The sequence below is a fragment of the Sander vitreus genome, chromosome 5, assembly GCF_031162955.1.
Source record: "Sander vitreus isolate 19-12246 chromosome 5, sanVit1, whole genome shotgun sequence".
NCBI classification, from domain to species: domain Eukaryota; kingdom Metazoa; phylum Chordata; class Actinopteri; order Perciformes; family Percidae; genus Sander; species Sander vitreus.
The window spans coordinates 27,318,906-27,343,273 of NC_135859.1; the positions used below are offsets into that span (position 1 = coordinate 27,318,906).

At 39.1% G+C, this 24,368-nt stretch overlaps 1 protein-coding gene across 1 annotated transcript; it reads right to left on the reverse strand.

Moving 5' to 3' along the window:
• Window positions 1–1,426: 1,426 nt before the first annotated feature.
• On the reverse strand, window positions 1,427–24,064 carry cabp7a (calcium binding protein 7a). Its single transcript, XM_078249806.1, has 5 exons — window positions 23,864–24,064; window positions 7,397–7,540; window positions 7,132–7,244; window positions 4,588–4,738; window positions 1,427–2,593 (listed from the first exon to the last, which is right to left on the reverse strand). The coding sequence occupies exons 1-5, from the start codon at window positions 23,970–23,972 to the stop codon at window positions 2,463–2,465; spliced, it is 648 nt and encodes a 215-aa protein (XP_078105932.1). The 5' UTR covers window positions 23,973–24,064; the 3' UTR covers window positions 1,427–2,462.
• Window positions 24,065–24,368: the final 304 nt, after the last annotated feature.

Consider the following 24,368-nt stretch of genomic DNA (forward strand, 5'->3'; position numbering starts at 1 on the left):
ATCTTTAGTAATGTAATTCTTTTTGCCAAAACTATATCAGGAATTGGATGAACAATCATGGCGGTGAGTTGTTGTTGTGCGCTGCAGCACATCTTAAAGTGCAAAAATGGAAACAAAGGTATCTGTTAATAAATGGGTATTTTCTGTGTGTTGTGTTGCCCACAACGTTGACACTTTTGACAAATTACCCAGGTGCATCAGGTAATCGTTATCCCTCCTGGCTCTGGGCGATAGGATAGTCTAATTTTGTTGCCTCTGTGAGGTTCTGGCTCCTGTGTAAGATAAAAGTTTGGGGAGATGCCAATACAGATTCTAAAAAGGGATATTGATAAGGTGTGAATTATTTAGATCTCTATATTGCAGTGACTTGTTTTGGAGGGCATTTTATTTACTTTCCAAACACGCCCTGTTAAAAATTGACACTGATGACGGCTTCTAGGTAAAACACGTAAAAAAATTTTGCCCACATTAAATGAGAAGATTACTCGATGAGTGAGTGCCGGAGTTTTGTTTTCTTTGATCCTTGTCACTGCCGTGCACCTCATACACTGTCTAAGATTTGGAGCTGTGCGGGCTACTTTTCATTATACCTGTCAGAAATTCTAAATTTAAGATTAAATATTTCCTGATGAAGGTCTACTAATCAGAACATAGTGAGTACTGTGGGGCTTGTGCAGGATTTCTAGTTTCTTCTCAATAATTTAAATGTTAATTTCATTGGATTGTTTACCGAGCTTGCTCTCGTTATGTGGCCCAGTTCTGTTGGCACAGAAACCCTCCAAAGCTTTGGTTAAAGTTGGTTTATATACAAGACACATAATGATGATGACAGACCTAACCCAGATGCATGCACAACAATCTAAACTACACCCAATCAAATTCATGGGGTGCTTCACAGATATTTATGTTTTATTGCAACAGTTTACACCTTTTGGCCCCTGTCAAACTTCAATACACTGGGCAACTTCTGACATACCTGTTCTCACTCATTTGTCTGCATCTCACTGAATAAGAGGGTTGTACCCTCAGAGCCAATGTCTTTGTTGTATTGCCAAAACCTTTGTTTGAAAAGTGCTATATAAACTTTTCTGACCTCAACAGTTAATAGGTCCATTGGTGCTAACATTTTTGAAGATTCACGTCCCTCCAAACATGTGACATGTCTATTTTACATACATTAATTGCTCTATAGCAACGCATCCAGATGCAAAAACAACAACAAAAAATAAGACACAAAGTACAAACAAAATCCATTCTTTATCATTTGTATCCGCACTACCAACCACATAAGTACTGATGTATATTCTTCAAATGTTGCGTGAAACAGATCTTGAAAATTTTTTGCTCTTCGGTGACAGTGGGCAGCGGTCATCAGGCGCCCGGCAAGGCAAAAGATCAACAGCTTAGCAATCCCGAAATCTTTAACGAGCATGTACTAGAGCAGCCCTTCTTTTTCATGCAGTTGTATGCTTTACTTTTGTTGTACCACACACAATTGCTCACAGTTGTCATTAAGTAATTGAAAACAGCTGTTACTCAGTCATAATGATTAAATACATAGATAAGAACTTTTACAAATGTTTCAAGACAACTGTTTACATCCATGCATTTCATGCATAGATGATGGTCATCCTCTGAGGCCTGCACAGCCCCACAGTGGAGACAGAGAGAGTTGAGTGTTTACTGCATGTCCAGCTAGTTACCTGTCCATTCAGACTTCAACGCCTTCCGCCCGCGAGCTGATAACCTGCCTCACTTTGCTCCGTCCTGCTCAGACTGAAGCCCAGACGCCTGAATGAATGAGTGAAACTATCCACCCAATCACATGCACCTCCCTGCAAGCCCTATTTCCTTCTTACCTAGCTGTTGTTATTCCCACTTGGTTTTTGTTGCAATGTTGCACCGCATACAAAATCTTCACAATGCTGTGCACTCCAGACCTTGCACATAACAACACCTTTCAGCCACACTAATACATTTTCTCTAATGTCCCCCACAATATTTCACAGATTTCTTTCTACTTGTTTATAATAAACCGCATGGTACACTGGACAAATACAGAACTGGACAGTCACAGTACACTTCTCTTTATAGCTGCCACCATACTAAATGCAACACTGCTCAAATGCACATAGCTAATGAATACTAAATGTTGAATTACGAAGAGTGATATGTACTGTATAGTCAGCTGTCACCTTTAAACACAGCACTGTCTCTTTGTATGTGAGGTCCTATCGTCCTTGAAACTCAGTTGTCAGCATGTCTCTGACACCAAGATAAATTCCAGCCCATGTAGTGTCCTTGGTCACACAAGTTATTCTACAGTCATATGTCGGCCTGTTTTACAGGTGCGTGATTGTCTGTTGTGTTTTTTAGCCTTATCTCCTCCTCCGCCCTATCTTCAGTCATTTATCTGTCGGGCAGCCTTTAGGTGGTGGTAAAGGCTGACAATGCCACTGCTTCTATTTCATGCCGCTCCGCAGCACCTGATTGGCTGCGATGAGCATAACGCTGATGATGAAAGCAATTGCAAAGGCGCATATCAGACTCTTGCGCACACAAGTTTGCTTGACATGCTGCGTCGGGCTGGAAGCTGGGGGGGGGAAAAAGAAGAAGTGGGAGGGAAAGAGGAAAAACATTACCTAAAGGTCTAATGAATCAGGTATTATTTAATGCTTGAAAGATATCTTGATAGTGTTTTCCGAATGAAAGAGCTCATCACAAAACCTCATAATTACATGAACACAATTATAGGGGATGAATATTTGTTTTCACACCTGTATGATGTGTAACTGCATCTAGATTAAAATGTTTTGGAACAACAAACAAATGGATTGGCACCTGACTGGCATGTTAACGGATGTTCAAAACACCATAGCTCCAAGAATAGGTGTAGTATACCTGCAGAGTTGTCTGAAGTAAGAACCAAGGCAGTTTTTTCAACAAAAAAAAAGGAACTTACATATCTGCTGTACCTTATGTTCATAGTTGCCTTGTATTTTTTTTTTCCAAATAGAAGATATTTGAAACTGCTTAAAATTGATCTTCCTTTTGATTTATCTTTATTTCCTCCAGAGGTCATCGCCGCTCTCTGAGAAAAACAACTCACGCCTTCAAAAAGTGTTTTCCAACAGAAAAGGTTTTTCTCTTTGTAAATAATAGAACAAGTTTGAAACGGCTCCAACAACCATTAAACCTACACATTATGTAGATAAATGACCACATAAAAAGCAAAGCATCCTCTATAACAGCCCTCTGTAAATTAACCATTGAAGGAAAATTCCACCCTTCTCTGATACAGTAATTTGCCATCTTTAGTAAATTTCAGTTCTTTTGTAATGAAGAGGTGTAATTTACTTTTTCACATTAGGCATTTTCCCTAAACCTGCCTCTACTTGAGTTAGGGATATCCTGCATTCTGACAATGACTTTTAAATGAGGGGTTCTCCACACAGAGTCTGTGTAGACAGATGGAGCTTTGGCAATAGTATGTTCATTTTTACGGATGAGGGGAACACAGGAGAGGAGAGGGAAAAACACCATTTGCTGTGCACAGTTGCTCAAATTACAAAACAGCGGCCTAAGAGGCCACAGTATTTCACAGGCTAGCTGATAAGCGGTTGGAGTACATTATGATCTATTGAAGCTGCTCATGGGAGAAATTGGTATCACTGATGTTTCAACAACACAGTACAACAAGTGGATTTAGGTGAAAATGGTGGAGACTAGAAAGAAGTTATGATTGTGAGGAATTTAAGGGTGAAATCTGCAATTGGTTAAACAGATATACATTACTATTAATATATTGTGTGATGAAAGATTCCAAATGATGTTTCTTCCACTATGGTTAGACATGCTCTACTCAGTACAGTGCAACTAAGGAGCTATTGTTGTTCAGGTTTGCTGGGCCATCATCACTTCCATAAATAATGGTCATATAATAATAAAACACATTACTAGAAGCTATAGGCTATATGTTATTTGATGCAGTTTTAAGGGTCATTTCACCCAAATCACAAACCCCTCACTTTTAAAAATCAGTTGAAGATCTACTTTTTTAAACAGGCCTTTGGATGACCTCTCCGCACTTTATTTTTACCTATTACCTTGTGATTTTAATTGCACTTTGTTTTAATATGTACCATATCATATGTTTAATGTAAATAACTTTGTGATGTTTTATCTGTGAAAAGCACTATATAAATAAAACATATTTACTTACTTACTTACTTACTTACTTGCTTACTTACTTACTCACTTACTTACTTACTTACTTACTTACTTACTTACTTACTTACTTACTCACTTACTTACTCCATACTGGTATCTAGCCATGCAGATTTTTTTACTTAAGATATACACCTTAAACATTTTAATACATGTAAATGTAAATTGATTTGTGGTGCTCGAAGCCTAGATAAAATTACATTTGGAAAAATTCAACAGGAGGGGAGTCTTTGTGGATAAGACGCATGCAACATTACATAACAACGTCCCCAGTTTAATTTAAGCTGGGACCTTTGTTGCATTATATCACCAGATCACATAAGCAGCTGAAGTCTGTGAAAGTATGAGGTTCTTCCTTACTGTCTATATCCAACTGGCAGTCATCAGGGTTCTGTATGTGGTTCTCCTCAGTCATGATGATGTTCTCGATGTCTTTCATGGAAAGATGATCACAGAAGGTGTCGTAGAGGAGCCTCTTCAGTTCTTCAACCGTTAACTTCTGCATGTCACACTGGAGATAGCCATATGTGAACATTAACTTAGACATAGGCTGGCGGACATGATACCCCCCCCCCACACACACACACACACACACACACACACACACCCAGTAAATGCAAAGGGGCATTTACAAACACATGCGGTAGGTAGGCCCGCACACATAGAGAAGACATAAAAAGGGAAGTGAACAATAACAGCAGAAATAGTAGTGTATGGAAAAAAGGTTTCTGCAGTGTAAATTTAATCAGATTATAGAAATATAAATGAATAATAGAAAGTATGAATAGACATTTTAAACTTTCTGAAATCCAATCAAAATACAAGATCCCCCCAGTTGAATGTTCTGGTGGATGATTACAGTAAGCGTCATGGTTTGCCTACTGGACAACTAATTTTAAACTGCCTTATTTTGTTTTTCACTTGCAATATTGATGTTAAAAATGCTAATATTGGATTAGCTTTTAATATTGGATCGATAATATAAAGAATACAACAGTTTTCCTACAATTTAACAAATAGGCCTACTAATAAAGTATGCAGCGGTGAAATAAGTATTGAGATTATTTAGGTTACTTAAAGCGCCCATATTATGCTCATTTTCAGGTTCATAATTGTATTTTAAGGTTGTACCAGAATAGGTTTACATGGTTTAATTTTCAAAAAACACCATATTTTTGTTGTACTGCACAGCTCTCTCTCACTGCTGCAGATCCTCTTTTCAGCTGGTCTCTGTTTTAGCTACAGAGTGAGACCTCTTTTCTTCTTCTTCTTCTTCTTCTGTACTATCTTTGATTGCACTCACACATGCGCAGTAGCTCAGATGTAGATCATGTCAGTTAGCTAGCTCCATAGACAGTAAAAGAGAGGCTGTTTCTCCAACTTCGGTCAGTTACAAGGCAGGATTAGCTGGGAGACTTCTAAATGAGGGCGCACATGTAAGTAGTTCTTTTGTAGATTATGGTGAACTTGTGTGTGTTGTAGCAGTGCTTTGCTATTGAGAACGAGGTAGCATGCTAACGCTATGAGCTAACGGTTGCGGTTAGCCAGCTCGTTTCTCGTGCCGATTTTGAGCAGCTCACCCAAAGACTGAAGGCAGGACACATTCAGAAACCGTATCTCACTCGAAACAGCATGGATGGATTTTTTTCAAAGTTTGTATGCGTGTGGAAGCACCAGAGACAAAAGAACACCCCAAATCCCAGAAAAAGTGTTTTTTTCATAATATGGGCACTTTAAATAAAAGTAGCAATACCACACTATAAAAATACTTACTTAAGTAACAGTCCTGCATTCAAAATAAAGTAATAATAAAAAAAAAAATATTATCAACAAAAGTACACCTTTATGGCATTATGGAAATTTTAACTTGTTTACATACTGTTAGTTTAACCTAATAGCAAAGCATTGTTTTTTATAAGCCGGTCATAAGTTTTATATGTAAAATTGGATTCTACTAAGTTAATATAACTGTTACAAAATACAGTTTGCTTCAAAGTATAAAGTAGCAGAATGAAAATATTTAAATAAAGTACCTCAAAGGTGAGTTTCTGAGTAAATACTTAGTTATATTTCACCACTGACATTATGTAACATTTGAGTTAGATAAAATAAAAAATCTGTGAATGACACAGACCCATAACTAACATTCCTGCAAAAATGCCAATCAAGGATCTGTGCCTGTTTGGAAAGCTCACCTATGTTACTCATTTTCTGCTCAGCTTGAGCCACGTTCACCAGTGTGACCGGAGGCTGTCTTTGATAGGACCAGCACATGCTTGATAATTCTAGTCTGTTAAATAATGTTACGTGAGGCTATGTGGCCTTTGCAACAGTCCCTCGGGTTTCTTGACTCTCCTAGCAGGTGACTTTCGTTATGATTATTTTTTCGTACACTGACTACACCAACAATTCCCACAAATCCCCTCTCTTTTACACTCCATTTGCAGCATCACTTTCAGACAGCCATCCTGGCTCTGATAACACGTAACTACAACAAAGGGGGGTTAGACACGAGCTCCATCCCATTAATTTAATTTCACTGTCAAAGTGAGCAGTTGATTATGTTATTATTATTAATGAGGTGTCTGTAAATAACGTAATATCTATTTTACATAAATATTGACTTTAATGTTCTAGTAATAAGACTGTGGCCACACACAAAGAGGCAGACATAACTCAAATTTTTGAGGAGGGACACAGTTCTTAAGGGAATACAAACCTCTCCAAGATTAAAATCATCCCATTAACAACCCAGTGGATGTGGCAATTAAAACTGGTTTTCCTTTAAACTCGTACAGTGGCAGAGTCTAAATGTGTGTGCGCTTGAAGGGTTTGCTACAGCTGCGAATCTGCTGTCTATCTTCTTAATAATAGGCAGAAAATGAGTGACCGAATAATGAGCACCTTCCAAAAAACGGAGTCAAAGTCAGTGCCGTTGAACTTATCTGGCATCCCAGCTGCAGTCAGCTTTGGGCCCAGAAGAGTGACAAACTCCTCAAAGTCCACCTGGCCATCGCCTGCAGAAAAGAGGCACAGTTGGTGTTTATTGTCGCTGGTTTAACTGCCTACTAAAGTCCAGTTTTGTATCCAAATAGAGAGCAAAGCTTCTATAAAGATAAGATAATTAAAAAAAAAAAAATCCAAGCTGTGTGTTGTGTGTTTGCCTCACCATCCATGTCCAGTCTCTGAATGATGACTTCCAGCTCCACTTCATTTGGCATGTAGCCCAGGGAGCGCATGGCCATTCCCAGCTCCTGCTTTGAGATGAACCCGTTTCCATCGCGGTCAAACACTTTGAAGGCCTCACGGATCTCTGCAGAGAAGACAAACAAACACACACAAGCTGAAGAAGACCAGGATATGAAAGTGGGAAAGGTTCCATGCAGCAAAGACACATTTTTTTATGCCGCATCATTGCTTGAGTCATAGTTATATGAAAGTTGGCAGCTCAGGAGAACAAATTCCACCAGTACAATGACAAAAAAAGAGCCAAGATAAAATAAATATCCTTCAACGAAGAGCTGAGATTAGGACAAATTAACAATTTAAAGGGCAATACTTTCTGCTGTCCTTGTATTTAAAATTGTATAGGGATGAATCTATGTAGTGTTATTCTCTCTGCGGCTGCCAAAATAAAATAAAAAGCTTTAATGCCAAAAATAGGAACAGGAATATGTGCTGCTGTCATATGAGGTGCGTAAAGACTCTAGTGGTTGCATTTCCTAGCTTCCCATCTGTACTATAATTTATTAGAAAGAAAGACAAATAAATGACAAAAGGTTAGAACATGATACCCACTATTTCAAACAATTACTGCCAACTCAAAATGATTGCTGAACCCCTAAGTGTAAGGGCAAAAGCAATAATTGTTGTGTGTCAATATGTTGATATATCAGTTTGGCTGCTTTTATTTGGTATATTGTCAGTTAAAGAGGGCACTCCACTATTTGTTTTCATATCAACATCAGCTTTCTAGTCATGACTGGTACTGCTCAGCCTGTGAAAACAGTTGTATAATGTCTCCTGTGGCTCTGGGGGAAATTTTCTAAACTCTGACTAAATAACCCTAATGACATCATCAGGGTTATCTCTGCTTGTACTGGAGACTGGGCATTTCTAACTGAAAGCCTGCATTAAAAACTGTAGGCATCAAGTTTTAAAGATGTTGGCATTTACCAGGCAGGGAGAGTCCAAGAGATGCTATTCTATACAGTCTTCTGTTCCTCTACTGTTAAATAGTTCTCTTTATTAGAACTGTGGGGGAGTTTAGGTGTGTATTCATGAAGTCTGTTATTAGATTCTCAGCTAGTTGTTGTGTGAATTTTTAGTAATACCAGAGAAAATGACTCAAATGCTTCAATTTAGTAAGTCTGGAATCGTTTCGACAGCTGTGTACGACTTCAAGGCTAGAACAAAGGTCTTTCATTTCTTTGTCAAGTAATACCAAAGGGTTCTTTTTGTATTGCTACTAGCCAGGAGACTTAACGTAATCTATGTAGTTTGAAGCTCTGTCCATGGAGTCCTGCTTCACCGTGACTGGATTTAGAGCAGCAAATGAATTGTAGGTGTGGGCTGATCAGTGCTTTAGTTTGTGTCCATAAAATACATTTTTGCGTAAATAGATGCTCTGTTGAATCCATGTTGAATCTCCCCTCCATTGTCCAGTTCCGGTGATAGCCATACTGACTAACTTGACTCATACTAAGAACGAAAATGTATATAAACATTAAAAACCGATGCACCAATTTTGACCATTCATAATCAGTCTCTTGCGACTCCCCAGACTTTATGGAAGACCATTGGATCCACCTTTAACATAACTTGATAATGGAAAACAATGTGCCTTACTTCTAAGTAGCAGTAACAGCAGTTAGTTTGAGATAAACAGAAGAAAAACAAGAAGGTCTACACCCCAATAAACAATGAATACTGCCTACAGAAATTCAAACCTCATTAAATGAAAAAAAAGTCACACAGTACAGGACACACTGTTCGTACTCTGAGAAGTACAGTGAAACAGAGAAGATGATGCCCCCCGCTAACAATCACTACAGACCATCTTCAAGCAGGTAATTCCTCTATTTAGCCACATTGTGCATGTCCCCTCATCTCTGCTTGTTTTCGCATCATGAGGGACTGAATCCATTCATTAATATGCAATAACATCTACAACGAGTCACCTACAATTTTAAACTTGTCACATCTTTGTGTCACACATCTGATCAGCACACAAAAGAGCAGAGCAGGAGATGAATCTTAAAATGGATATAATGCACAAAGTAAATCTTCAGAAAATCACATGCTAAATCTATAATCTCTCTAATCTGTTGGAAGCAGAAACCCTAAACTGCATCATTAAATAGTCATGTAAGAGTTATATTCAGTCTTTGTAATATGTTTTCAGGGAAATATGGTATTTTCCAGAAAATCTGTAAAAATAGATTAGGTCAGAGTAAAACTAAGTTTGTAAATGAAAAACAGTGAGTTTTGACTAATTCATGAAAACAAAATGAGGTAAATGCTGTTGCTAAGTAATGCACAACTTCTCTGTTACAATTGACTGACAATCACAACCTTCTAGGTAGGTGAAATAAAAATTCATTCATGATGAATTCAAATGACTTTCCCTTCTCAGGTTACAGGCAATTAGCTGGTGTTAAGTCACTGAAGTGTAATACTAACCAAACTGTATCAATCCGCTGCGAAGTCTTGTTAAGGAATTGCAGCTCCGGAGTGTCAGAAGAAAATCAGCAGAATGACAGTCTGAGATAAATATTCCCATTGGAAAAAAAAACATGAAATACCAATGATGGCAGGAAACAGTGTCATTCTGTGTATAATGTGGCAGCAGGGCTTTAGGAAAATAGTTTGTTGTAATCAAGTACACGTCCACAGAATAGAAACAACCTGCCACAGGGACAAGGGTACTTGGCAATCATGTATTACAATGGATTACATCTGGGCATGCAATTTATAAAACCCAGCAGAGTGATTTGCAGCAGCTATTTTTCACATTGTTTTTCCCTTCAAATTGTCTTGCTGGAGGTATACTTTGAACCCTACAGCTGTGTTTTTTTTCCTCCCTGGATGTGATCTTATTGTTTATAGAATAACAGTACCTCAGTATCCACCTGAGGTCTCCACTCCATCTGTTTACTTTAGAAAGAGGGGCTTTCCAGCAGACACTCCCTGAAAGAAAAACATGTTGCCGCCACGCAGGAGGCAAACACACTCTTAAATAAGGTGCCAAAACAGTTTTAGCAAATACTCTGTCTCCCCTGAAAGCTTTATTTATTGATCAAAGGCCAAGGTGAGAAATAACATCCCAACTGATGAGTGGTTTCTAGTATATTTGATATAAAAAGGTTGTATTGTGTTGTAATGAAATACAGACTCAATTTGTTGGGGGAGGATTGTAATACTCTGTCACAGCATCTACAGAAAAGAAATTCCTTATGCATGGGCCAGAATTATGAATGGCTTATCAAGTCCAGTAAACAACCGTAAAGCTGGAATATGTACAAATATACCTAACAAATCTCTAAAATAAAATAAAGCCAACCGTAAATAATCCCCACTCAAATGTATCAAAAGAGGCTGATTAATCATCCTTTAAAAGAATACATTTCTTTTTGACCAAGCGCAATCCAGATAAAGTGATATCTCTTTGAGAGTAAATCTATATTGTCCTTAGAAGAGACAAATACGTATATTCTCCCATTTTCACTTTACTCTGGAAGCCCCAAATGGGCCAAATCCACATGTATTCCCCCAAAGTGACTATTGTAATTGAGAAACTCGTCAGAAGTCAGAATTAGTTTAGTTTAGTTGTTTCGCAGAACATAAAAACAAATTACTATTAAAACTGTTCCCTCTCCCTGACTGTGAATAAATGATTTGGCAAAAAAAAACTGAATAGCTCTGGTATTGATGGCCTGCACCGATGACCTGAATTATCCTGCCCAATCAAAGAGAAGCAGTTGGCAAAATTTCACCACCACTTAGTCATGTAGCCTTGAAATAAATGGATCTAAATTCGAGGCACACATAATTAAAGCGACAGTTGATCAGTACTACAATCCACTTTTATATTCCCAAACCAAAAAGGTAAAATAATAATACAGCAGTGGATAGAGATCTATTTGCTGGATACAATGACAGGAAATTTGATTTTTTGTTTGCTAATTCCCCATATTGTATCATAGCATCCAACACTTTCACATTAACCCTGCTAAACAATTCCTCTTGGATATACTATAATTAAAAATGATACGCTCTAGGTCTCCATTGTTTTCATTAATCTGATGGTTATTATTTTCAATTGTGTATTATACAGAGAAAAAATAGAGAATGAAAAATGTTCCCACAGCCCAAGTTGGCATCATCAAGTTGGTTGTTTTGTCAGAACAACACTTCAAAACTCAAGCATAATCTGTCTACAACTGTAGATCTCTGGTTGCCGGCATTTATAATTGATCAATGATTTATATGATTACTTGATTATCAAATTGTTGTTGATTCATTTTCTGTCTCTTGGCCTCAGCAATTTATTGACTTGTCATTTAAGCATTAATGTGGTCTTGTTTTTGCTTTGTTGTTTAGTTTTTTTTAAATCCCGCTAGCTTTAAATAAGCTTGTTGTGATGAACTTGGGGACAGCACAACAAGCTGTAAACATAACATCATATTATTAAAGTATTTTATGATGAACGTGTTGGCAAACAGTTGCCTATTAAACATCCAACATCCATGGAGCATCATTGACCTTCATTTGGAGTCATGTTTCTGGCCACCTGGCTAATATTCAATCTTATTTTAGCTTTGTTTTGGTCTCTCTTTAGGTAGATAAGTAACTCTTTAGCTGCTATATGTTGCACAATGTTCACCAGCTAGTTGCTAACTTTCTGTCGTTAGGTGCCGGCCCAGACCTTGTTTGCTTACAGTTTTTCTTGATTGCTTTGACCTGCTTAAAGAAACTGGGATCCACTCAGTTTTCATCATCACTGTCTCAGCAGAGCAGAAGACACCTCTTGCAAATGTGTTAACCCTTTCTCATTGGATTGACACATTTCCCCCACCCTTTTGCAGAACAGTTAACACGGATGTCATTCAAGCAGTCCAAACTCCATTGTTTTAGCTATGGTAACCAAACAGAAACCATCTGTTCCTAACTATTAGAAACTACCTACATCAGTATGAAATCACTGAAGCACCTGTTTGACACTCCTTCACACAAATCTTCAATTAGCAATCAGTCTGCAGGCCTTAAAGGTGCAGCGTCTGTGTTGTTCTTTGCCAACATGGATGGAAGAGGTCTAAGACAGAAGAGACTGAGTATCAATAGTGGCTATTTCTTATACTCTACAGTAATAGATGTTTATACTTTACTGTAATAGATTTTATTTTCTTAATTTCTCATACTATAATTGGTTTACATGTATTATGGGTAATATTTACAGTATTTCAGTTTTCAGCCACAGTTTCAAAATAAGAATCAATGGAATCAATAAAATTTGCATCAAAGCATTTCCGATTCTGGTTCCAAATCTTTGCAAGAAGGCAAATTTGACAACAAATGGCACTGGCATGAAAGCTACGTACAGTAATAGGCTACAGTGACAAGCAATGGTCGCACTGAGTGCTGTATTTTGTATGTTGTTGTCCACTGTGTAATGGTTGATTGGAAGAGCTCATACACTTGTTTGCAAGTTGTGTCGTTTGAAGGCCACATTTTCTTTTGTTGCATATTTTAAATGTTTTGGCACGGTTAGAGCCTTTTGCAAACAAAATGTGTCATTTTGACCATGAGTGCCACTGTTTCGGTCTGTGTGTTAACTGTTTTGAAAAATGTGGAGTTTGAGTTGACTGCTGCGTCAAAGCAATCAAGAAAAACTGTAAATCAGCTGCTGCGGCCGGAAACTGAGTTGATGAGAGCTGTGAGAATCAACCAAAACAGGTTCAGGGGACTCCCAAAGGTGTGCAGGGCACAGCGTACAAATTTGACCTCTTTCAAACTGTTTGAACAGGACATGTAACGGACCCGCCATCTCATTTAAATTATTGTCACTATTTTATTTTATTCTTTCATTGCCGTAGATTTTATTATTGCTATTATTGTGCTCCTGCTCATCTCACTTTCAGTTTCAATTACATTTTACTTTTTATCTTAGTAATATACATAAGATTTGTTTTTGTTATTTTTAGAAGCTGCTGTTGTTGCTTCCACTCAGTCTCTGATACCATGGCTCCACTGGGGAGATACGAATATTTGTGTTGAAAGCATGTGGTATTTTCTTTGATGTAGAGAGGTGCTTGTTGGCCTTCAAAGATGCGATGCCATGCGGTCCCCTGGTGTGTGATCTGACAGAGGATGAAAAGCCCAAGTTAAGATCGTGAGCTGCGAGAGCCAAGCATCTGAAGCTGAACTCCCACAAGGGAAAGGTGCAGTGTGTACTTCCATCGCACTGCTCTCCCCGTACACTGTTCTATATCAATGAAGTGCAGTAGATCCTTGCTGCAGCACAGAGACGTGGAACAGTCTGTGAACTGTACGGAGCACTAGACATAGCCTGGAATCACTTGGAAACTGAGCTGATTCATGCAGACAAATAGAAAATGCTTGGATTCACGACGAGGGTGAAGCATCAATGACAAAGGGCAAGACATCCACTTTCTACGTGGCATTTTCTATTAGACTCATGAGGATATAGCCATAAAGTGAACATGATTTTTAAAATGTCATCATCTTTGGCTGTAGACTTATGATGAAAAAAAAAGTAAATTGAAAAATGGGTGAAATTAACTCTCCTCAACCGTGATAGTCTACGTGATATGCAGGTATACGGAGTATACCCACTAGAAAAGGTCAAGGATTTCTGTATACCCGCTTACAAAAATGCAAGGATAACGTTAACAATGATTGTTTTGTGATAGAACCTTCACACTTACATTCATAAATTGACCCCCTCTGTGTTGTGAGTCGCCTAGGAACAACAACACAGTTGGCAGTCATTCGCTGCGCAGATTTGAAATTAACTAATGTAAATCACTAAAGTAGATATATTAAACAAAAGCAAATATTTAAACTACACTCTTTCAGTGTTTTGGTAAGCCTGCCTCTAAAGCTACTGCCGCTTCGAGTGACACTGCAGCAGACATTAACGTTAGCCTACAGAAACTGCAGAAAATGAGCCAGATGAGGCTGATGCTATATGCAGTAACATTACCAAAAACCTATGGGGTTGTCGCTCTGGGACGCGTCACTCTGTGACGGGCGAGTCTAATGCCGGGTGTTGAAAAATTACAGTATACTCACTACAAAAAACTAGACTACGCCACTGCTCCTCATCCTCAGAACAGAAAGACATCACATGGGAAATAGTTACTTGTATTTTCGAGGCATGCCTGGAGCAAAGCTTAACCCCTTTAATGCCAAATTTAGCATCAGTGAAAACTTTTGCTAATTACACGTGGTGCACTTTCAGCAGAACAGGGCTTTTGTAGAGGTAAAGTGTCCATGAATGTATTCCGGAGCCGTTTTTTTAGAGCTAGGAATCCTTTTTGCCTCAGTCAGACCTGCATCTGCTTATGGCTGCTTTGGATCGGTAATTGCAGCACACCCACTCTTTATGTAAGACCTTATCAGTGTGAGAAAAACACTGCTTTGCTGTGTGTGTGTGTGTGTGTGTGTGTGTGTGTGTGTGTGCGAACATTAGACGACTATTTTTAAACGCCCATAACAACCTTAATCCATCTTTAGCTGGATATGGGCCGACTTGGGCACTCGAAAGATTAATTATTAAATATTACCATAGCAGGCTTTTAATAAGGCTCTGGAGTATTCAAAAGGGTTGTATGGCAGAGTGTCTGTGTCTTAAGGAAAAATCCTATCTCTGGGTTTGGATGGAAACTCCTCCCATGATGAAATTTGCCGCGCTTTAACCTCGTTAACACGACCACGGGGAAGAGAAGAAAAAAAAGTTGGAAAGGTCAAGGTGCTTCATCCTCAATAACAAAAGAAAATCCCCCGGCCAACTTCTTAAACCCCACTTGACCTCGAACGATTGAAGACAGTGAAAGGCCCGTAAAATATGAGCTAGTCTCTGTTGCTTCATTCGGGTTTTCTTTATCAGCAGGAAGGGGGAACCATTGATCTGTCTCGATTTTTTTTCCCTCCCACGCTCTTATGTTTTCAAAGCTGCAAGTTTTCATCATCACAGCCGATATGAAGCTGAGCCGACGCCAATATTCACAGGGTGAAAACCTGCGAGAAGCACCTCAAACAAAGGTCAGAAGTGAACAATCAAAAGCCTCCACTCTGCATTACAGCTTATCTAACACTCCCTCATCAGTTCCACCACATTAATGTTACGTACTCGCCTATGGATCTCATTTTTCTACTGCTGGATTTTGTTATTGTCTGGTGTAGACTTTGCAGTGTTGTTCATCAAAGAGAGGAAATATAAGCCAGGGGGCAAAAAACACTTCACCTTCCAGAATTCATCATAGTTAATTTCACAGGTAATAAAGTCTGCTGGATCCACTCCTTCTTGGCAATCGATCAAAATGGGAATAAATGATTCAACTTTAACCTACCCGACAGAGGTAATCATAGCACTTCATGATATTCTCCGCTAATCTGCACCACATGTTTTCCATCAAAACCCAATCTGGCAAGGAAAAATGTCATGCCAGATTACAGTAACTGATTAACTGAGAATGTATACGAGACCCTAGTTGTTGACGTGATCTGAGACACTAAAACATCAAACGCCCTTTTTAACCTTTTAACTGATTTTCACAGTGTGCACCTATTTCAAATAAATGCAAAGAAATAAACAATGCTCTCCAATTTTTATATTAAAGTAACAGTTTAACATTTTGGGTAATATGCTTGTTCTCTAGCTGGCAGAGAGTTGGATGAGAAGAATGATATCACTCTTTTATCTGTAAATATGAAGCTAACCTGAGCAGCTAGTTACTGTAGCTTAGCTTAGCACAAAGAATAACAGGGAGAAACAACTTGCCTGGTTCTGTCTAATGGTAGCAAAATCTGCCTACTAGCACCTCAAAAGTTTATTCATTAACACACTATATCTCATTTGTTTAATCTGCACCAAAAACAAAGTTTAAAAACTACAAATAGCGGTTTTACACAGACCATCCACTCGAAAACAAAAACGACCATATAGGACGATTGTGCAAGCAGCTCATACGACCCATATTTACGTTTATGTTGGGTGGCGACCTCTCTGGCCGTAGTAATTATTGCAGGAGCAAACGAGGAAGTGAGGTGACAAAGTTTAAGAGCGTCAAATAAAGATGCAGGTTGGGGTGGTGGATGGGTTAAACAAACAGGACTTTCTGTCAGGAGTCTTGGGTTTGTGTCCTGTGTGAAACCAAATACGAGCAGGATGCTTTAATGGGAATCCCCAGTGCTGCATATCTGTAATGTCACGAACCACGTCATTCTCCAAAATAGATAAATTCTGCCTTCTTGTCTTTCTTATGTCTTTTTTCTTCACTAAGGTGTGTAACTTTTTACCTTTGGTGGTTTTTTATTGATTATTAGGGAAGCCTTTGAGGCTTTTTACGCATTTAAACAGAACAAACCAGTTTCGCTATATTCACTACCTTCCCTCCTCACATATGCAGCATCATGTCACCATCCTGTTTCAGTGTTTCGTAGAATAAAAACTCACAAATCCAACATCACCAAATTCAGATTCTGACAATGAACGCTGAATATGTCGCAGGCTGTATAGGCATTCAACTTTGGAGTAATTTAATAATTACAGAAGTCAGTGCTGTTGATGCCGCATGTCTTTCTTCTTTGTAAATCACTAACAAAAGACCTCTTTCTCCGTTTGCCAGACTTGTAACATTGTCAAGAGGTTTTGAAAGGCAGAAAGTGGAAATGTAATGATGTTGGCAGTGGAAAAATATGTATTTGATTGATTTGCTTTTTTGTTTCAATATTATTTCAGCGAGAGAATGCTTTGATGATTCTTTGTAGGGAGCATATGAAAAGCTCTCCTCTATGCAAGAGGAAACAAACAATTTGTTCAGGGGATCCAATTTAAGGGTAAAATTAGTTTTTTTGTGTAAAAGTTCAATAATTGAACTAATTCTGGCTTACTGGGAGAGAGCCTTTGCTAATAGCAGTAAATAACTGAAGTGAACAGGAGAGGGTAATAAGTTTTTGGTTTTGGTAAACAGATATGTATCGTTTGCACACGCCACACTTGTGAAAATGAGCCAGCATATCCAAATCGTCTTTGCAGCATATGTTTTAAAATGGTTGCAGTTGACCCCTTGAAAGTTCACCCCCACAACTCCCACTGATTCTGCACCAGCGCTACGTTATGTGCATAATTTCTGTCTTGCCAAGCAGATGTCTTTAAATATCTTGCATTAGTATTCATGTAAGTATTTCCAAAGGAATGGAAGTCAACCCTCCACCTCAGGGCAAAGGAATGAGTCAATGTTTTCTGCCGCAGCTACAGTAGGAGTCAAGCAGAAACATCAAGATTGCCTCACAGGCAGTTTATGCCATTAGGAGCACAGTGGTGTCAGTGTTTTTTGAGCAGCTGTCATTCAAAGCAATTTGCAAAGTCCCCAAAACTCTGTCAAGGGAACAACTAAAAATGTAAAAAAAAAAAACTACTAAAAAAGCAAACTACTTTAAAAAACAAAAGGCACTGTGGAAGTCAGAATATCTTAATAAAATATTTTTTAAATGCATATTGACGACTCAAGGACACACATGAGGAGAAAAATAAATCTCCAATTACTCCTGTCCCACAATAGCCTGGTCCTACCAGACTCTCGTACATTTCATTTGTACAGAGAGTCTTGCCACTCTCCATTGACTCTGTTGAAGTTTAAAACGATTGGATCTGCCCAGAGCCACTCTGGATCTGCCATAACCAATCGCTAATGTTTGGTCGTGACGTATGTAATGCGCATGTGCAACAAGACGGGAGACCGACAACTATCGGCTTATATTTAGCATTAGTATCGCTAGCGTTAGCCTTAGCCAACTCCTTCACCATTAACAGAGCAAGCTGGAAAATCTAACTTTTCCCGAACCCCGTGGGGAGGAGGGCCACAACATCATGTCCACCAACATAACCCAGCAAATATTGTTCTTGCTCGGGCTTAAACTTCTGGATATTCAGCAGCATTGCCACAACGGACCGAATGGCTTCGTTCGCATCTGTCTAGCACATGTCCTCAACGTCAACGTTCTCAACCACTCCTTCGGTTCGCTGATTGGAAAGCCAAATATTTGGCCAGAGAAAACCCAAGAATATACCGCAAACCCACACGGAGTACTGAAGGGAAATGAAAATTGATAGTCCCACAAGCCAAGAGCGCTGAGTTTCATCATCCAAACATACAGATTTTTTACCTGTGTCGGTATCATTGGTCATTTTCACTTTCCACCTAACATTCCTGGCTCCACCGAGTTAATAATAATAATAATAATAATAATAATAATAATAATAATAATAATAATAATAATAATAAAAAGAAATAAAACAAAGTACAAACTGCTTCACAGAGAGAAAAATGAAATAAAATACCAAACTAAATGATAAAATAAGGGCAAAAATGTATTAAATATCATAAACAAGAAATTAAAAACCAATTAGCGGGAAGCTTAGATAAAATCAGGATATGCTTTCCAATAAAAGTACATTTTGTGAAGAGACTTAAAAGGAGTGGGGCATAAATGTCTGTCACATTACCGAATTTCATTTTCCAACAGCTGTTGAGATATTTCAGACCAAACTGGGCAACCTGACAGTGCCATTCCTGGAGCCAATAGCATTAATAAAAGCATTAAGTCATTTTAAGAAGGTCTTATTAATCCTTTATTTTTCAGCAACACTAGCAAAGCCATCCACTGCAAACCTACTGCACTCTGCAAGTGCCACTCACTATCAAAGTGAATGAAATAACATAAGCACGGTGATTGCATGCCGATCGTTTCCTATTTAGTAATAAGACACAGTAGATCTTCCTACCATCGCTTAAATCACAAAGTAAATGAAATAGTATGAACACAATTTCTATGAAACTAGCTCTAGGCTTCAGTGGCTTTGGTTCCATTATTCCAATCACTTCCTGTTTGCAACATATCAGCTTCAGTGGGGGAATGACAACCCAATCTGTGTTTGATCTGGAGACTAGGAAAGCCCCCTTGCTCGCCACGACCGTGAACAAATGGAGAGATAACTTTGTAGGTGCCGATGATTTTGATTAGCACAGACAGTTACTCTGTGAATTTAAAATGCTCCACGAGAGATTTGTCCCTGCTGGGGCTCTGTGTAAAAAACATTCATGTTTTCTTGACAGAGAGTATGAGAAGGCTTTCATTAGGAATGGAACTGAGTAAGGGAAAAACTAGTAGGCTATCATTTAACAAGAGTATAGATATAACACCAGAATTTTGGAGTACATTCATTGAGATTTTAATTTGAGAAAATTTTTATCTGCAGAAAAGGGGCTCCTTAATGTCAGAATTAATTGGCTATTTATGAATTACAGTAATTCTGTTTTCATACTTGGTCACAAATAAATAAAGGTGTTTTAGGGTTTTTTGTACAACTCTTTTAAAAATCTGTCAGTGACAAACAACATTTGTGGTTAACTCATTAAATACATGGCTGAAGATTGCTTAAGGGGAGTTGTATTCTAAGTATATTTCTATGGACATAAAAGAGTGAATGAACATACAGGCAGACATACAGTAGGAATATGTATCATTTCTAGCTTAGCTTACAGTAAGTTGTGTTCTATGTGATACTTCAACTCTAAAAATAACAAAAGTGAGAAACAACGAAAGGAAAGCCAGAGCAGATTTAAACAGAAATGATAAATAAACTGCACTGATCACAAACTTGTGGGAGAGATGTGAACATTCTGCTCCTGCCTTATCTTTTGCTTTGTTTCTTCAGGAAACTTCTGGAGTCTGTTTACATGAGCCTCACTCTGGGTTACAAATGCTTTAAGCTCAGCCCTGGGACTATTTTGAAGCTGCTTCCAATAGGGCTGTTGGGCTGTTGTTAGGCAGTGTGGAAATAGGCTACCCACTTAATTCCACCTGCAGTGATATTGACACTGAGCTGTGTGTGTGCGTGTGTGTGTGTGCGTGTGTGTATGTATGTGTGTGTATGTGTGTGTGTGTGTGTGTGTGTGTGTGTGTGTGTGTGTGTGTGTGTGTGTGTGTGTTTTAGTGGTGGAGGAGGTCTAAACTATATCGAGCTAACATGACCAACAGTTTTTTTCATCCCTCTTGTGTAGGAGGGGAAATGGAGTATATGGAGTCCAACTCAATTTATGCTCGAGTTGTCGTACATTAAGGTACCACCACCTTCTACCCAACACACAGGCTCAAAGAGCATCAGAAAAATGGCATTTTGTTCCAATTATAGCTTTGACAGCCTTCTCTGCCACGAAGTGTGGTGCCATTGGTCCAATCCCTGGGGTGTCCAAGCCAGTAATTGAAAATCAAGACCTTGGGTATGTGTGCCAATAGGGTTTGAGCCTCGTGTCCCTATACATGCACTCACACACACATATTTAGTTAATGTGCAATTTCATATGGTGACAAAGCCCTGTCTCCCTGATGGCTGAGCTGATGTATGTGACACTTCAGACTTCCAGGCAATTCTTGTCCGTCTCTCAAGAGATGCAAGCGGTGACGAGACACAGGCTGACACTCGAGCACCGAAACGTCACTGCTGTCAAATCTGATCGACAGATACTTAAGATTGTTCAATGCATATTATAATTTAGAATTTGTTACAGCTGACCCAAAGCAGAAGGAATAACTGACTTCTGATGATGTGTTTAAAAAATGTTAGAATCATGAAGTATCAAGCTGTTAAGTATGTTTTGAGCTCAGGCCTGGACCCTGAAAGGAACGTTAGGATTTAGGAAGGTACTAAATCAGAGCAGGAAAAAAAAACGTACCATTACGAGGTGAATGTATCATACAAAATGATATTGCTTGAGAGGAAAATGTGTTCTGATCCCAGCTGCTCACTTGTAGCACTGTCCTCCATCTCTGAGCAGCTGACAATATAACGAGGGTAAAGGCAGGATTGAAAAGAATATTTTTGAAAGCTATAAATTGGCACATATATTCACTTTCTTGAGCTATCATCAACAAACCATCAGCCCTGTCACATTTATATGGTATCCATTCTGTGCTGGAAAGGCTGTGAATCTTTCACAACCTATTAGACATCCCTCACACGGAATCACTAATGCTCTACAACACTCTGTCACTGCTGTTAACTGTGCACTACCTTGGGCTCTCCTATTCTCTCCACAAAGCATCCCATTGCTTCTCCAGTCAAACTGCCACTATAAGTTGAGCTGTAAAGCCCAAACGGCTCACTTTGTTTTGCACCAGAGTGACTGCAGCAAGGAAGCACAGGTGGACTTGACTAACTGAAGTCAAAATCAAGTGCTGTCTGCTTATTGCACCCAAAGCTGATTGTATATTAAAACGGTGTGGCGAAGTGGAACCTGAAATTCCTTAATCTCAAAAACCAAAAGCTTTTTTTGGAGTCAATAAAAATGATTGAAATATGAGACATCCATCTTTCTTTTTTCTTGTGCTGCTGCTGTGCGCAAAACAACATGTCAGTGATGCAAGGTCTCTGTACACAGGAAATCAAGTTTGACAATAAAGCGCTGTGTGATGCAATGCTATAATCATGGACATGACATAGTGCAAAGATCAATTTTGGCACTGACATGTTGACACTTTTTATAAGAGGCTGAGTTTGTTGGCTGTCAAAGCGGAAAAAAAGGCAGTAGAGTATCTTGCACGCATTCTTGTCTCTGGATATTTCTGCTGCTGTGAGTTCTAAAACAGGTGTTGTGTAAAAGGTACTACGGCCATTCATTAAACATGTTTTGGGAGTCAGAACCAATTCATATTTGGCTTCTTCCACTCGGCTTTTCTAATTAATATCAACCTCAGCACTGAATTACATTTCCCTGCCAACCGTATTGCAGATGCAAACCTCTGTGTGTCAGTATGAGACAAAGAAATAGTGTGTGGCTGTGTCATATCAAATGTGTGCAACTCTCAATTTACAGTTCATTTCTGATTTCTCCCCAAGAAATTCGGCACCAGCATCCACTGACAAGATCTCTCCCAAAACCTAGCTTGTCTGTAATCCACACATGTTTCAGTCAGAGCCTTCAGTCAGAAATGCATCCCTTTTAAAGACATGTGTGCACACTGATCAGTCTGAACCTGTCCAGCAAAGCAGTCAAATCTGGCATGTCTCTGCGTTGTTTTCCTAATAATGTGTGCATGATTGAGGTAACAACTATGTTGAACAAATTGTTCAGCATAGATACGTCAGCTTCCTTATAGCGTTGCCGTACTGAAAACATGGCAACAACGCAAGAACTTACTGTCATCACACTCGCTTTGGGACTTGAACAAAGTCCCAGGGGCTGCTGCATGATGATGTGCAGATGTCGTAGGTTCACATCACAAGTGTCCAGGCATGAATATTCTCAGGATACTGAAAAAACTAATGGCTCAGAATAGTTTTCATGGATCAGCATGCTTGTTTGGAGGATGATTATTTTTGCTGATAGGTGCCACTGCAATGCTGTAGAGCAGAGATCTTCAACAGGGGGTCTGCAACCCCTAAGGGGTCCTCAGAGTTACTGCAGGGGGGCCACCTGATTATTGTTTGATATTTTTTTATATATATATATTTTTCAATAATTAAAATGTCTGAAAATATACGTTAACATGAATCTAGCACATTATTAGCAAAGCCTTTTTGCTAAAAAAACAACATTTCAATTACACAATATTGATGATAAGCTTACTATAGTTAAGACATTAAAAAATTGATGTATAAATATGTGAATATCAATTTCCATCCATCCAGCTCCAGCAATTAAGACCCCTGCTGTAGAGGTTAAATGTGTATATTGATGTAGAAAGATGATTTTCAGATAACCTTTTTTTAAATTAAAAGATATTTGGTTTGCATTTAGCAGCTGTGGTACAACGATGTCACACAAACACTTCTGGACCATCAGAAAGTCTGTGTGGCCAGACATTATGTGCCGGTGAAATCGGGCTTCCATGAACCAAATTTCCACCCAAGAGCTTCTGCTTCCAGTTACAGCCAATGCATCATTGCTGTCCACAAGAAGCAGCACGTTGTGGCAGAAAGGGTGCAGAGATGCCTTTTTTTATCAACCAAATCAGCTCCACACTGAGGGCATATGTGACCAACCTTCTGAATGAGCTGCAAATCTATATTCCCAAACAATGAAAGACATTTGAAACAAGCTGATCTTTGAGTAACACTGACAACAAAGTGGGTCATTATTTTTGCACACTTTCTTTCACATATCAAGATTTTGAAAATAAATCTAAAACTGGCCTATTTTACTCATTTCACCTCTCTTTCCGGCGCTCTGAGCGCTGTCCAAGGTGCTGACCGCGGGTCTGTTTGAATGAGCTCCACCGCAGAAGCTGACCGCAGCCACGTACACTGCCACTACATGACTCTGTTAATGATTAAACAACTCACTAGCCTTAAAAACCCTCAGGTATATACGAACAGGTAACATCTCACCTTCAACTTCGTCTTCGGGCAGGTTCACCGGGGCGCTGTAGGAGAGGATGTCAGGGATGGTGCAGATCCCCCGGTACATCAACGTGGAGGTTACTGGATGCATCGGCATGACTGCGACCTTTGGCTGCCACCTGCGCCCTCTTCATACAAAAATGTCTACAGAGAGGATCCCAACTTCCCCCCACGGTCACCGAGGGAACGGAGAAGCGAGCCCATTGATGGGGGGAGAGGGGTGAGGTAGGAGACGGTGGATACCGCAGCGTGTCCGCCGAAATCTTGCTTTTGGTCAATGACTGAAGAGCAGGAAAATGTAGGGGGTGTCTTACCTCATTGCCGTTTTATTATTTGCTTGAAAAAAAAAAACAACGTCCTGATTAATACACAAAGTCACTAGATATAAAACTATCTCAGGCCGAGATAATGCGCACATAAATACATCAACCAAGACAAGCTCCACATCTGAGGTAAGTAATGCAGGTTATTGGTCTATGTTGTATACCGATCA

What these genes read in the sequence shown, in the direction of transcription:
- cabp7a (XM_078249806.1), bottom strand. Translation starts at nt 23,972, where the DNA reads ATGCCGATGCATCCAGTAACCTCCACGTTGATGTACCGGGGGATCTGC. An exon ending in TCAGAGACTGGACATGGATG is followed by an intron (nt 7,245 to 7,396) that starts GTGAGGCAAACA and finishes TCTTTTCTGCAG; the next exon opens with GCGATGGCCAGGTGGACTTT. An exon ending in CTGCCAGTTGGATATAGACA is followed by an intron (nt 2,594 to 4,587) that starts GTAAGGAAGAAC and finishes TCCCCCCCCCAG; the next exon opens with CTTCCAGCCCGACGCAGCAT.